This window comes from Ylistrum balloti, unplaced genomic scaffold, assembly GCF_031769215.1.
Source record: "Ylistrum balloti isolate Yb309-2 unplaced genomic scaffold, AGI_CSIRO_Ybal_v1 Utg370196, whole genome shotgun sequence".
In the NCBI taxonomy this organism is placed as follows: domain Eukaryota; kingdom Metazoa; phylum Mollusca; class Bivalvia; order Pectinida; family Pectinidae; genus Ylistrum; species Ylistrum balloti.
The window spans coordinates 724,992-741,375 of record NW_026782173.1 but is presented as its reverse complement, the minus strand read 5'-3'; the positions used below and the strand labels follow the sequence as shown (position 1 = coordinate 741,375).

Genomic DNA, 16,384 nt, shown 5'->3' with positions numbered 1-16,384 from the left:
TATTTGGCATGGACACCGTATGAAGGGCTACAAAGTTGTTAATATGGTTGACCTTGACTCACTTTTAAAGGTCAAGCTGGTCAAGGGAAAATTAACAAAATTGGGTTGAGCTTGTTTAAAACTTCAAAACACTTCTTCCCAGTTACCAAATGGCCAAGGTTACTGATATTTCACCAGTAACATGTTAGGATAAAGGGCTAATAGGTTTGTTAATATGATTAACTTTGATCCACTTTCAAGGTCAAAGTGGTCAAATGTAAAATTATAAAAGATATTAGCCAATCAGATCACAGCAGCCTCATCAAATATGTGCAGAATTTACTGATAAACAAACTTGAACAAGGGGTTAAGGTAATTCGTCTACCAAGCAAGTCTCATCATATGTTATTTGTTCCTTCAAAAGATAATGTGCTGAAAGATAAGTTTGAGTGCCGAACGTCTACGGCGCAAGTTTCCTAAAAATCTTATCATACCTTCTTAAAATAATGTGAAAAAGGTATTCCTATAGAAAGATTAAAGAAATCAGCCAATCAGATCATAGCAGCCTCATTAAATATGTGCAGAATTTATTGATAAACAAACTTGAACAAGGGGTTAAGGTAATACGTCTACCAAGCAAGTCTCATCATATGTTATTTGTTCCTTCAAAAGATAATGTGCTGAAAGATAAGTTTGAGTGCCGAAAGTCTACAGCGCAAGTTTCCTAAATATCTTATCATACCTTTGTAAAATAATTTGCAAAAAGCATTCCCATAGAGAGATTAAAGAAATCAGGTCACAGTAGCCTCATGGAATTCCCTGTTAATCGAACTTGAGCAAGGGGTAACAGTAACAAGTGTACCAACCAAATTCAATCGAAATCTGACCAGTCTGTCAAAAGATATGTTAAAAGAAGCTTCCTTATGGTAAACAGAGCCCATTTGAATATTTGTGATCAAAATGCAGTTTATGAATCAGATTATGCAGGTTTCAGAAAAGCCGAAGTCTCTAAATTTTCAAATTACTATCAGAGCTTTGTTCAACATTACTAATAACTCCAAACGCAATCCAAAGAACCCACTGGATTTTAATTCAGAAAAATAATCGGGAAATTATTTCTGAAGTGGTACTAATAAATCTGCATACTTGGTCAAGTAGTTAATGAAAGAAGCTAACTTACAATGTTCATATTTGAAAAAGTTAAATTTGAGGGAGCTAGCAGGGGTTAAGTCAGTTGAGATTTGAGATGTTTGTATGTTACAATGTTGTGCTCTTTTTCTTTTGAAACTAAAAGCATTTGTGGTATTGTCTAATAAGCATATTAATTCAGTCTAAATTGGAAAAGAGTAAAAAATTATTTTTCAATAATCAATAAAACTAGGAAAAGGGAGATAATGTAATTATTAGTTCTGTATAATTTATCTTGTATCAATAATTTCAAATATAATTGTGGTAAAATCCTTTTTGCATATTTTGCTGCACAGGGAAATGAATGAAAAACTGTCAAAAATTACCTACACTGCTCATAAATATTTGCTATACTCAATATTTCTTCTGAAGTCCAATTTGGAAAACAAATATGTATTTGATGGTATGGATTAATTCCGCATGTGGTAAAAGATAACATAATGAAAGGTGGCATTGATCTAATGGTACACTACCCCAGGATACTAGTAAAATGTTGTCCTTTTCAACCTGAATTCAGTCTACTTCATAAACACCCTTCAGCTCAATTACTATTTTTGTAGGACTTTTTTAATGTCAGTTTCTGTGACTTCTGTAACTTTGCTAACAAACACCAGAAAGACAGGTGAGCTAATTAAAAAAACCTTGGCAATACATGCATCATTAATGACGTCTTGTGTCTGTGGATTTTGTCAACCTGATGTTTCTTTAACCTTCTTCTGAATAATCAGGTGACCTGACTTATCTCATGTTTCAAAAACAGTCTATTTGGACAAAGGTCTGTCAAATTTATTGAAATATCTTGTAATGAGTTTTAAGTCCTCTGAACAACCTCTATTGAATAAAGTTAACTCAGTCAAATGACCTAGACCTACTCTCAGGTCACACACTTGTAAAAATTAGTTTAACTCTTTAACAACCTCTGTATACTCTAGAGGTCTGATGTAATGTTTTAATGCAGAGATGAAGGGCTATGAAGGTCACAGACTTCAGCTCAAAATATTTGGTTGATAGAATGCAAGGATAACAGCTATCAAGTTTATCAGAAAGTGATCTCAACAAATTTTCAATGTGATTGTGGCCAAACATTCAAGTGATTTCCTCTTGATAACCAAAAGGTCTAAACTCATGATTTTTGGCCAATAGTATGCTTATACTTGCCACTTGGTGAAATTTCAAGGCCATGCTTAAACATCTCAACACAAATGAGCAGAAGTCTAGTCAGGTTACTGTAAACTTGGAAATTTACATGTAAGGTTATTTTTTACAAAATACGCTGAAGGTATTTGGCAGCATAAATTTCACCACCTGAATGAAATTGTGATGTATTATGTACATATCAAAATATACATTAGATATGAAAAGTCCATAGATCACGAAAATAACCCCCATGTGTACAGTTTGCCAATTGAGATGAAATTAACCATCTGCAAAATAACAGTATAGGGCAAATAACATGTTTAATCTTAAAACATTTTCAAGGTCATAGGAATAAAGCGTTAAAATCTTCTATATAAACGTTTAACAGGCCAGAGAAAGGGATTTAGCTTTCACATTCTGGTATATGAAGTAATATCAACTTAGATGAAATGAAAGTTAGGTAATTCGAATCCTGACCTTTTTTTCAGCTACTGCATTCAACCATATACCACAAATTGATTTTCCAAAGCAAAGTGACTGATCTATTAACAGGATATTGTTATGTCAATGTCTGATTAGAGAAGATGATTTCTGTCAGGACAATGGATTTCTTCATTCCTTCATATGAACACAAGTGAAAGTTAAATCTTGCCAAATAATTGACGTGTATAAAATAATAACAAGACAAAAGTTGCTATGGGTAACTATATTGAATAATTAAGAAAATAATCTTTTACAAATTGAAATATTCATCATATCATAAACTTATAACCAGTATGACACTTTTCGTGGAAGACAAAATTACAATTTTGTAAACAGGAAGCCATTCTTAAAGTTCAATGTGTTTTGTATCGCAAACATGGAACATAAGCAAGGCACAAAGTTGGACTCCATCATAAAAACATAACCAAAATTGACCTTGCTTATCAAAATCTACTGTAACAAATATTGTGCAAATGTTCACGACATGAGGTTGCAGACCTCAGTGAAACAATTTAACCAATAAATAAGGCCACACAATTTCTGTAATTTATGATAATCATGGACTCAGGTGTTGATTTAGCAAAGCAAATAAATACGTCCAATATTAAAGCCCTGTTCTGTGACATACATTGAAAGAACTAGTGTTACTTTGTTATCTTAGATATTGGAAATATTTGGAAGTCATCTTTTTTTTCCTGAGACAGTTTCGCAAATTGGGATTAATGCTTATATGTCCTTTAAATGGAGGACATTAAACACATCACAATAGATTGATTTGGCAAATTTTTTTTTTTCGGTCCAAAGAAAATTACCGTTATTTGTAGGTAGCAAATTTCAATAACATGATGACCAGGTGATGAATCGGTGAATGAAAAAAAAAATCTGTTTAATTTTGTATTTAATGCAGTATTTGAAAAGTAATCACCTCAAGAAGTACTCCTTATATAGTACTTTGCTGCATCAAAAATGTGCAGTCTTCAATAATGTTTGAATTCACCATTCAACACTGCAAATTACATCCTGTCGATTTTGTACAATATACGTAGTACTTTGTTTTTAATTCCTGCTATGAATGATTAAGACATCCCTCCACAAGAAAACTACAAAATTTACTGAAATCAAATCTGAATATCAATATAATAAATTTAGTGCAAATATATAGAAATACCCTGGTTCGCTGAATGGTACAAAAGCAAGTTACATACAATGGCCAATAACACATTATTTAATCTATTGTTATAAAATCAGATATTAAACAGCTTTTGATCACCTGGATATGCTAGGTCAAATTCTGCTATGATTTCTTTGTAAAATATTAAAGCATGCTTGAATTTTGTTTGGACTGAAAATGATCAATTGTAAATTTTCTGAAGTATTACTAGCAATCTTCACAGGAAATTTTTTTAGATTTTGTAATAAAACAGATGAATTACATTTTAACAAATGAAACATTCACCATGTAGATGTGGGAGAACAGCAAACACACAAGTGTCTCATTATTTCACAAATGCACCAAAAAACAGTGAAAATATCATCCCTGTGAAAATAAACTGCGATGTGGTACATTGTACTTCAAATGTGTAATTTTGAGAATCTGGCTTTCAACAACTGGCCCCTGATAGCAATGCAATAGTGGTACATCCTCACATAATGACTTAAAAGATTATGTGAATTGTGCAATTTGCAACTTAAATTTCATTCCAATTAATACATGTAAAACGTTCATGTAGACAATCCCTTTTAGTGTTAATGCATAAATTGAATGTAAGTGTCCTGAAATTGGGTTGAAGCCAAGGTTCTTTCAACAAAAATATTCATTTTTTTTTAATCTGGAGCTTTATATTCTTGTTTAGGTAAACATTAAAAAATTTCATGTACATTTCAAAAACTGAACTTCAGAATTACAAGTAAATAATTGGAAAGCTGTTCAATTGATCCCATTTTGACTCTCTGTGTTAATGATAAGGATCTGTATTACTTCTAGTGAATGATTCTAACATTTCTATAACTACTGTTAACTACTGGTACATTCTATGTAACTACAAACTAAAGCACTTCTGAGAGAAACAATAATATATTATCTAATAATAACAGGAATGTAACAAAAACTACTTCAAATGCACATTTTTCTTGATTATATATTTTCATATTTCTGAAAATGAAAAGGCGTGTTTGACACTTCCAAAAGACACTTATTCAAATGACCATCGTTTTCATATACCAGTATATGAAGTTACTGCTAGATGGAAAATTTTGACATCGTAAGTTTTTTGTACTCTGCTTAAATATTCTCAAAATGAAAGTGCAACCTATTTTGGCAAATTACAAAGAGAAAATACTTTTTTAAGACATACTGGTCTCATCTTCTCAAGGTCACCTAAACACACTTATGGTGAACACTGTGTAAACCAGACTCTGTCCAATCTGGACTTTTGTCTTAACTCATCTGTTATATTTAAACTGCATTGTTCTTTTTGTCAATATGTGATCAGACACACATTATATGCAATACTTTTAAAAGCAACGAAACTTCAGTTAAAATTTTTAACAAATTCGTTGTTAATCATAGATAATTATAAATGAATCACATGACACCTGGAATCAAATGTATAGATTACAGTGTATATGTAAATATATATAGACCTCTGGCAAGAGTTTATCACAATCTTCATATATGTAATGTTCTATAGCTTTACAGTCCAGGCTTCAAATCCTTAATCATCCAGATCAGCATTTTGGAGATGTTTGAAGCTAAATGCATCAAAATTGTAGCCATTCCCGTGGTAAAATTTGCTCTGAAACTCGACCCTGGAAAATATGAAAATATACATGTGAATGATTACTGGTATTTGCATCAATTTGAATTTAATTTGCAATGATTTCCTTCAGGGTAATTAGCCAACCCATGTCAATTATCATTCAGTAGCAGAACTACAAATGGTATTTAATTATTCTGTAATTAGCCCACCCCTAACTTTGAGACAAAGACTTATTGTTTCATTAGTAACATAAAATTCTAAATCAGCTTTAACATATCTTAGACTGACTGTAAGGTTGTAACTTTTGTAAGTAGAGTTGAAAAAGCCATCTGACGACTCCCAGAACAAAATTTTATTTGAGATGCCTAATAATTTTCATTCAGATGAAAGTAACCAAACATTTCAGATCTTATGAGTCAAAGCAACTGGAGACTAAAACTAGATTTCTGCAAAGCTGAAAATACAGACTGCTGTGCCTTGGTTTTAATATGATACCTTCAACACTACGATTGACCCAGAAATGATAGAAATTATGGATCAGGATATGGATTGACAATAACATATATACCCAATAATTTTGAAAATCTAAGCTAATGATATGGAATCTTGTTAATAAATGTCTTGTACCAGTGAAGACGAAGGGTATGGAGGAAAGCAGACAGCCCCTCCATCAACAACAGGACACCAACAGTCAGAACAGCAAACACTGCAAAAACTGCAAAGATGATCACAGAACCTCCATACTTTATATCCATCGTCAGACTGATACGGAACAGCATGCCCCACAAGACCTCGGACAACTCTACAATAAAAACCATGAAAGGTTACTTGAGCAATTCCAATCTCATGAAAGTATACATAATTCAGTCATAGGAGACAGACAGCACATGATGTTGTGTATTGATGACAGTGAGACAGACAGCACATGGTGTGGTGTATTTATGGGAGTGAGACAGACAGTACATGGTGTGGTGTATTGATGACAGTGAGACAGACAGCACATGGTGTGGTGTATTTATGGGAGTGAGACAGACAGCACATGGTGTGGTGTATTTATGACAGTGAGACAGACAGCACATGGTGTGGTGTATTTATGGGAGTGAGACAGACAGCACATGGTGTGGTGTATTGATGACAGTGAGACAGACAGCACATGGTGTGGTGTATTTATGGGAGTGAGACAGACAACACATAGTGTGGTGTATTGATGCCAGTGTGACAAACAGCACATGGTGTGGTGTATTTATGACAGTGAGACAGACAGCACATGGTGTGGTATATTTATGACAGTGAGACAGACAGCACATGGTGTGGTGTATTTATGACAGTGAGACAGACAGTACATGGTGTGGTGTATTTATGACAGTGAGACAGACAGTACATGGTGTGGTGTATTTATGAGTAGACATGGTGTGGTGTATTGATGACAGTGAGACAGACAGTAGTACATGGTGTGGTGTATTTATGACAGTGAGACAGACAGCACATGGTGTGGTGTATTTATGACAGTGAGACAGACAGCACATGGTGTGGTGTATTTATGACAGTGAGACAGACAGTACATGGTGTGGTGTATTTATGACAGTGAGACAGACAGCACATGGTGTGGTGTATTTATGACAGTGAGACAGACAGCACATGGTGTGGTGTATTTATGACAGTGAGACAGACAGGTGTGGTGTATATATGACATGGTGTGTGTTGTGTTTTTATGACAGTGAGACAGACAGCAAATGGTGTGGAGTATTTATGACAGTGAGACAGACAGTACATGGTGTGGTGTATATATGACAGTGAGACAGACAGCACATGGTGTGGTGTATTTATGACAGTGAGACAGACAGCACATGGTGTGGTGTATATATGACAGTGAGACAGACAGCACATGGTGTGGTGTATTTATGACAGTGAGACAGACAGCACATGGTGTGGTGTATTTATGACAGTGAGACAGACAGTACATGGTGTGTGTTTTTATGTATGGTGTGGATGACAGTGAGACAGACAGTGGTGTGGTGTATTTATGACAGTGAGACAGACAGCACATGGTGTGGTGTATATATGACAGTGAGACAGACAGCACATGGTGTGGTGTATTTATGACAGTGAGACAGACAGTACATGGTGTGGTGTATATATGACAGTGAGACAGACAGTACATGGTGTGGTGTATATATGACAGTGAGACAGACAGTACATGGTGTGGTGTATTTATGACAGTGAGACAGACAGTACATGGTGTGGTGTATTTATGACAGTGAGACAGACAGTACATGGTATGGTGTATTTATGGGTGTGAGACAGACAGTACATGGTGTGGTGTATTGATGACAGTGAGACAAAGGCCCTGTAGTGAGATGTTGAATGTGGTGTTGGTGATACATACTAAATATGAATGTATATTGTTATTCTATCAATACATTGTAATGATATGTGTGAATGAAACTCCACAGTTGGAAATAAGATGCATTGTGGTCAATACATACAAAATAATTCCTACTATTGTTTTGAACTTACGTGAGTGAGCAAGACTGAGAGCCCAAAGTCGGAGGTAGGATGCTGTGTGAGAAATACAGCCCAAACAGTACTCAATAGTATGGATCGCTTGGCTGATAAATATCTCACTAAAGTCAAACTGAAGAGAAAAGAGAACAAAGCCCTTTATGAGATACTCAATACTTTCACCATCTTTCACAATTATTCATTTTCAGTAAGAAAGACATCTGTTTATCTTGAATGTTTATTATTTCTTTAAGGTATGGAATGGTTCTTTAATAGTTTACCTGGTGATATACTTGTAGAATCAAAGTAACACATAGCAGTCAAATTATAGGTAATTTACTAACGGAAGTAACCCAGCACTGTTTCAGCTGCGGCAGACAACAACCTTGACATTTCTGATATCAAGATCAAAATAAAACAATAACAAATACAAGTGGTCTTGTGATCAAGCATCAACTGATAAATACAGTTTAACTTGGTAAAATGGGAATTGGTGAAAAATTAAAACAAACTTACATCGTCTACTTTCACATCACTAGGACCCTGGAAAAAGAATTAATTAAATAGATATCAATTATTAAAACAGAAGGTTATTTTTGCTTTGAAATTTCAGTTAAAGATGTAAGATGTAACAACATTAAATTAAATATGAAACACTGAGTTTAAGTTGAGCTCAGAAAACATTTACAAAATGATGTATCATGGAGATTTATCTAAATTTATCAATGAACATGAAAAATAAAAGATAATTTTAAGCAACATAATAATCTACTTAACATAAAAGTAAAAGCTACAATACTGAAAATTTGAAATCAGTTTTATTAACATTCTACAAAGTTTAAGAGTTAAAATGTGACCCAAGAGATTTGTCATACTTACATCGCCAATTTCAAAAAACGGCAATTAAGTGAGTTTAGCCCTTCATATAATAGTGAGTGTTAAAACACATTTATATATTATTATTATCACATTGTATCTGGCTACAATCCATAAATCATGGTGACATATGACAAAGAAAGCTATAATCATATGATTGATCATGGATACGTCATGACAAATATTGATTGATAAAAGAATATACAGATATGATAAAGGCAGTCTACATCGGTTAGATAGCGTACAAAAGTTGATGTTAATGGTGAAAATCAATCTACATTGGAGATTTTTAGTCAAAAAGCAACAGGAAAAGTAAAGTTATAAACTGCATTTCAAATCTCACACTGTTTTTATTTTGAGTACTTTTTTGTATACACAGGCATCTTTCTGTCTCAGTTGAACTGGATGAGTGCGTGTAACTCAGAAATACAAACTGATGATATGATTACATACATAATTGTGGTGTATGATGTGTGGTGCCCTATAATAGCTTGTAAGGAATTTATTGTAGTGGTTGTGTAAGTGAGGGAGATGTTTTGGCAGAGTATCATAAGATTTAGTTTGAAACTGCTATCAGGCACACTAGAATTTATATCAACACTGGGATACACTGTAAAATCTAGTTTAAGGTTTAAATTTGTACCGTTATCAGACATGTACGATTTATTTCACCTATCTTAACAAGAAAACATCATAATTCATCACCTATGATAATTTGGTAATAATTAAGTCTATGAAGTCAAGAACTGATCGGTTGCTATGGTTACCTGGTCCTCCATTTCCGCCTGGTTATGTTCCCCACCTTCCCCGTTGATGCTCAGTTTCACCTCGGATGAATGCACGTTCTGAGGACAATACCGGTAATACTCATTAAAATTTACTTGGAATAAAAAGGTTCTCAGAGCTGTAAAATTTCCAATGGAATTTTACCAGTCCAGTTGGCATTAAACCACATGTTTTAGTAATTTGTTTTGTATTGAAAGAATTCGAAAATACAATATCACAAATATTCTCTTTTTGTGAAAGACAAAAATATAAACAAGATATTTGATCATTTAAAATTTTTCATATATTTACGTGTTTAAAAAACCCAGTTCTGAGTAACTTAGTTATATTTCAGAAAACATCTGCAGAGTTCTCATTCTACTACTGTAAATGGTTTTGTTATTTGTATGAAGATGGGAACAGATCTACTTGAAGAGTATCAAGAAGTGCAAGTATCAATAATACTACACCATATCCCAGAATTTTTAGGTATATCAGAGTAAATATACTTTCAGATAATAACCCTCCATTATGAATTCTTAAGAACTTAGATTTCCATCATCAATCTAACACAAAGAAGTCTCCACTGTCAGATTTATCTATTTTAAAAAACAGTGTCCTTGACCTTGACTTTAGGAACTTTTAACCCCTTATTGTGTATTTAGTTTTGGAACCCATCTTCAAACAAAACACGTATCAACACTAAATGTTTACTATGTCATTTTATAAATATACACCATTACATAACCACTAAGGCTTTCTATTCTAAAGTATTTACATTGCTGAATACATTAACACTAAATGCTGGGGATACCAGATGTTTACCAATATGTCTGCACTACTCAAATCAAGTCAGCTGGTTATATGTAAAAGGTAGACCCATCACCAAAAAATAAATACTTTGCTCAGTCTTTTCTGAGGTTTTGAGATTGAGTAAGCGGACACTGCCTACTTAAATAATCTTTGCAGTAGATTTACTGTTTTAGGGAAAACCTAGCTAGTGCTAGTCAGATGACAGGCTTGGCAGACATGTTCCTTGATTGGGCTTTATCACTGGATGCCCAGGTTTTGAAACAAAAAGGTGATACAGTGTACCTGTACATAAGGTATCACATCAGAGTCACGTTGTATCAAATTTAGGAAATTAAGGAACATGCCCCCCTTGGGTGACAACTCATGTTGAATTACATTAAGAACCAATTCTTTCTGTTTTATGGTGGGAAGGAAATAAACATCTCCAAGTCAAAAGCCATTGACCTGTAAAGCAGTGGTAAAATCTGGTCATATTCCAGGAACTTCCACTTTCAGAGGTGAAAGAGTTTCCCACTCATGTATATATCCAATTAATAAGTTATTTATATATTAGTATAGAATAACTGACTAAAAACATCATGAATGAAACTGGCTGAAAACCATTAAAGCAAAACTAAATGTAAGTATGTATCGACTGAAAGAGATTGACATTACAAAGAAAACTTCAAAATTTTCCACTCATATTTGCTGTTTGTAAAACCTTAAAAAAATCCGGAAACTAAAAGATTAACAAATAGATTGACAAAGGTATTATCTAAAACCAAACAATGGTCACTGGCAAGTTCATTAAGTGATAAGAAGTTTAACAACAGGCTGATAAAATCATATCTCATTTTAATTTTTCATGTACATTGCAATATTGTTGGACTTGACTTAACCACAAATGCTTTGAAACTGATCTAGGACTGAGCTATTTTTCATAACAAATTATGAGCCATACTAAGCAAGTTTCTGCTGTGATGTGACAGGCCTAAGTAGATCAATGTGGTGCTGTTTAGATGTAAATGAGTAAACTTTAATGGCAAATTAAGTAGAAATATATAGTACTTTGTACACCGTAAACCTACAACCTCTCTAAATATTAGCATTGTCTTATCATTTCACCTAAATACCAGTCAAACCTTCAAACTGTTTGTGGGCAGTATATACCCAAATTCATCCCAAATTGTTACTAGCTTTTGCTGCATAATTCTTGTTTCCATATCAACACATTGTAAGCATATGCATTACATACAGAATGATTCAAAGTATAAGCAGTATACTATATATCACATGACTTTCCCTTGGAAATATACATATACAATGTATTTTTTTGTTTCCATATCAACACATTGTAAGCATATGCATTACATACAGAATGATTCAAAGTATAAGCAGTATACTATATATCACATGACTTTCCCTTGGAAATATACATATACAATGTATTATTGTAAAACACTGACAATTTAAATCTGACTAAATCAAAGAAAATTCTGGACAGCAAAGATGAAGTCGTCTCCTCTGGCAAATGTGTGCTACAAAGCCTCTAGCAATCCTTCAAACTCAAATCATATCCATAATAATCATATCCATATTATTTTGGAATGAAACTGAGATTTGACAGTGTCTAGCTACGAGACTATTTTTGTTTTTTTTGTCTTGTTCCTTTTCCTATATAATGCAAATTCATGCTCGATCAACTATAAAATTATCTACAAAAAATTGTTACTGTCACCACGTGTCTTGGGTGGATGGGACCTAATATTATACAGTACATAATTTTTGGTTGGCCTTGTAAGTCGTGTGATGGAAGGTGTATCTGTGTGTGTAAAACATAAACCCTGAGGTTTACTAAAAAATGCTTTGGATATTTCTGAATGAGAGGCTCATGTACAAAACAGGACACAGATATAAGCAAATTACCATAAAAGCATATATTTTCAAGGGTTCAATTTTGGTGTGATTTTTTTTCAACGTACTTGATTAATGGAAAAAGTAGTGCTTATGATAGAATACTAAAATCGATGAAAATATTTTAAGCAGAGTATTAATTTGTTGATTAAGTGTTCAGACAAATTAATGAAAATTAAACACCCTGGAAAATTTATGTTTTAATAGTAAATCTGATTTGTAAGACAGAGACATTAAGCAACAAAATCAGAATTTAAATTCTGATAAAGAGACAGGACATGTACAGTATCTACAGGACATGGTGTCTGCAGGACAACATGCTCATCTAAATAACATCATGTAATAGAACACTTCTTTACAGAATAAATGATTAGTAATTAGAGTTCCAGTTCGACAATTAATGGTTCCAAGTCACGACAGGTGCCAGTTGAAGCTGTGGTCAGTTCTCAAACTGTGGTCAGTTTTCAAGCCAATGGTCAGTAAAAGCTGTTTGTTGATAAGTAAATTAATACAGGATATGTTAATATGCTCAGCTGGGGACTCAGTGAGAATTCCAACTCCAGTGTTCCAATGTTTAAGTATTCCAAAGTGTTCTTTGCCATTACAATTACAATTTCAGAGATGATGCTGCTCAGGTTGATAATAAATGTCATTAAGTTGATTAAGATAATTGACTTTGAGGATATGAAGTATCATTTGTCAAGTAAAATATTTTTGCAGAGACAAATTAATTTTTCCAAGATTAAATTTTAATTCCATTGAAAACTGTAATGATACTGAGTTGTACATGAACAGGCCCAGCTGAGCACAGATTCATCAACATGTCTGCACACTCAACAGGTGAGCAACCTTGAGTGACTGACAAACTGACACATTAGTAATCCATAAACCTCCAACCTGTGTCTAAATACAAGCTGTTAACCTGATTCACTGTTACCAAGTTCACAGTAATTTACTGATGCTTAAACTTTTTACAAAGTAATCATTATTGTAGTTATTCATTTTCCTAGATTTTATTTCTAGTTATTAACAACTCTGAGATGTTTTTTCTCTTCTTTCTTTTCGTCGTGTGTGAATTTCTGACATAATTCAAAGCTTGTATGTTATCCTGAAATAAGACAAGAGGTGACCAATCATCATTTCCAAGTGGAAGTCAGGTGGTGGGCTTATTACAACCATGAAAGAGTGATTGTTGGTTATTACTTCTATAGCTGCAATAGCAACTTGTAGATGAAATTATAACTTCAAAACTTGATGCAAAGTTAAAATATTCAGCATAAAGTGTTACAGCATGGCATAGAGACACAGGTTGAGAAGTATAAGTTATTGTGTAGTGACGTAATCTAGAACATACAATCGTGGGTTCTTCTTCTTCCTGTAATAGTTGGCTTCTAGTCTGAAAAAACAGCATGCACCAAACCTATTTAGTCTGGGTACCTGTATGTCTGTAGTAAAAATACAAATTACAAGGTCAGAAATAATTCTGATCCAACAACTTAGAAGTAACAGTGTATATTAAACTAGAAAATGTCTGTAAGACATGATCAAACAACTTAGAAGTAACATTGTATATCAAACTACTCAGATGAAAATCAAATTTGATCAGGTGTAGAATTTGGTCTTATATATATGGTATCTTAATAGGGTAAAAATGAAAGCAATCAGCTGATCAGGTGTAGAATTTGGTCTTATATATATGGTATCTTAATAGGGTAAAAATGAAAGCAATCAGCTGATCAGGTGTAGAACTTGGTCTTATATATATGGTATCTTAATAGGGTAAAAATGAACGTAATCAGCTGATCAGGTGTGGAATTTGATGTTGTATGATACTATGGGGAAAAAATGAACTAAATCTGCCAAGAGTTTCTCAAGACATGATATTGATTCCAATTAGGATGGGGTAGATGCACAGGGGTAAACCCCCCCCCCAATCCCCCTGCCCCCAATCGTGATCAACAATACAGCAATGAGGGGTATAGATATACAGTCAGAATGATACAAAGTATACACATAAGATGGCATTTATATGTTACTAGTTGATATATATATCATTGTTAAAATCCAATGTTATCTTATCATAATCTATGCATGTTTCAAGTGTTCAACAAAATATTAAATAACAGTTAACAAATCTGTCACATGGAGACAAAGTTATGACAAACTCAGCATGAAAAATGTTTTTATTTGATCAACCTATCATTATTGTTAACTTAGTCCTACCTTATTTCATCAATCATATCAAGATTTTTCTCTAATTGGGAAAAATGCCACTATGACTGGATATCATAACCAATTATTGGCTGTGTGCAACATGCTGATATTATTATGAAGTGATGTAAATATGATCATATTTTTACAATATGAGTTATTGTATACATAAATCTGTAAAACGTTTTCTGATTCTCTTGAATATTTGATGAAGGAGCATCATGCAGGTTTTAGCTTGCAGTTTTCTAATTTTGTTACTTGGTCTTAAAATATAGCTGTGCTTATCTGACGTATAATATCTAATTATGTATGAAAGTAATTAAATCATTAAAAGATAAAGACTATTTTTAATTTTTATTACAGTACACCATGAGTGATATTTACACCTACTTTTTTGTTACTCTGAGGAATTTTGTTTAATATTGAAGACTTTTTAATCTGTGTTTTCAAACACTAATGGTCAACTATCTTGCTAATAAAATGTAACCCTCCAAAAGGAAGGGTGATTGAAAACCCTTAACATCTGAAATCATAATCAAACATTACTTTCCTATATGTTTATCACATATATATAATATTCTATGCTATGCTTAAACACTCCAATTACAGCAAATCAACTTTCATATTAAAGATAAATTTGAACTTTAAATTCTGACCAAACATAATAAAATACAAATAATTGGAGATCCTAGCATTTATGGCCAGATAGAACTGAAAAAATATCAAGATTAACAAGAGACTGATTAATGAAAAACACCAAATCTAGATATTACATGTACCTCTCATTCATAATCAATTGAACCAAGCATAACTTTTGACATCTTTGTAGATACCTCGTCATAGTATTTTTGTTTATCAATATATTTGTAATCATGTATAACTAAGCTCGAAACAGCAAATGTAATAAAATATCATTGACATTGCAATCAGCCTAGCATCATCAGCCTTCAAAGGGAAAAAACTTATTTAAGGAGCAATCATATTCTACACATTATGTACATAAGATATGTTTCTCTTTAAAAACTTAAGTACATATATACCATACTAAGAAAGATATTTATCTAAATACTAACACAAAAACTGTCCACTTCATCTATGATCTTCTTAATATGTAGTGTCTGTTGGAAAAATAATTAGTTGTCTTTTTAAAAATAAAAGTTATTAAAGTATTTTCTATTAAGATTTCAACAAATTTGTATCACCTATAAAAATTTGATATTGAAGTCACAAAATCTTATCAGGCAATGCTGATCAAAGGAAAAATATGCCAACCACCATATCTATTAATAAAATACTTGTAAACTATATTGTCAACCAAACACCAACAATTTGGAAACAACCTTGTTGTCCAATCCATTGTTGGACAATATAGGTGGAAATAAAAAGCAAAACTAGCAAGCACTGTGGACCCATGCAGGATATGATACCAACGGGTCAAAGGTCAACAACTTACCCCAAGCTCAATATCGGAGATAGCTTGCTCTTTGTCTGCGGTACCGTTTCCAGTACCAGACTGCAGGGTATTAGAACAGTCAAAAGTCAAAGACAAAGCCTAAATAATCTAACCCCGATACAACCTATAGCTACATTATACTCCTTAGGGTCAAGGTCACTCAACCTCATAAAGGTCTATCCACTAATCAATAACAGCTTCCAAATCAAAATCATTCAAAATCTTTTATAACAAAAAATTAATATTTTGAATAAGGTGCTAAATGTTCAAACCAAGCACTGTGGGGATAAATACATTTTTTCACATTAATCACAATTTAGATTTC

At 33.1% G+C, this 16,384-nt stretch overlaps 1 protein-coding gene across 5 annotated transcripts in view; it reads right to left on the bottom strand.

The window, feature by feature from the left end:
- Nucleotides 1-3,003: 3,003 nt before the first annotated feature.
- LOC132551375 (V-type proton ATPase 116 kDa subunit a 1-like) overlaps nt 3,004-16,384 on the bottom strand; it is a 30,701-nt gene continuing 17,320 nt past the window's right edge. Inside the window, exons 19-24 of one of the 5 annotated variants that reach the window (XM_060215514.1) lie at nt 16,060-16,119; nt 9,692-9,769; nt 8,565-8,591; nt 8,064-8,181; nt 6,174-6,348; nt 3,004-5,595 (exon numbers count right to left, since the gene is read on the bottom strand). In XM_060215514.1, coding sequence (XP_060071497.1) covers nt 5,502-5,595; nt 6,174-6,348; nt 8,064-8,181; nt 8,565-8,591; nt 9,692-9,769; nt 16,060-16,119 — 552 coding nt within the window. In that variant the 3' untranslated portion in view covers nt 3,004-5,501. Of the gene's footprint in view, nt 5,596-6,173; nt 6,349-8,063; nt 8,182-8,564; nt 8,592-9,691; nt 9,770-13,749; nt 13,792-16,059; nt 16,120-16,384 lie in introns of all 5 variants that reach the window. The other 4 variants (XM_060215516.1, XM_060215517.1, XM_060215515.1 and 1 more) reach the window with 4 other exon arrangements.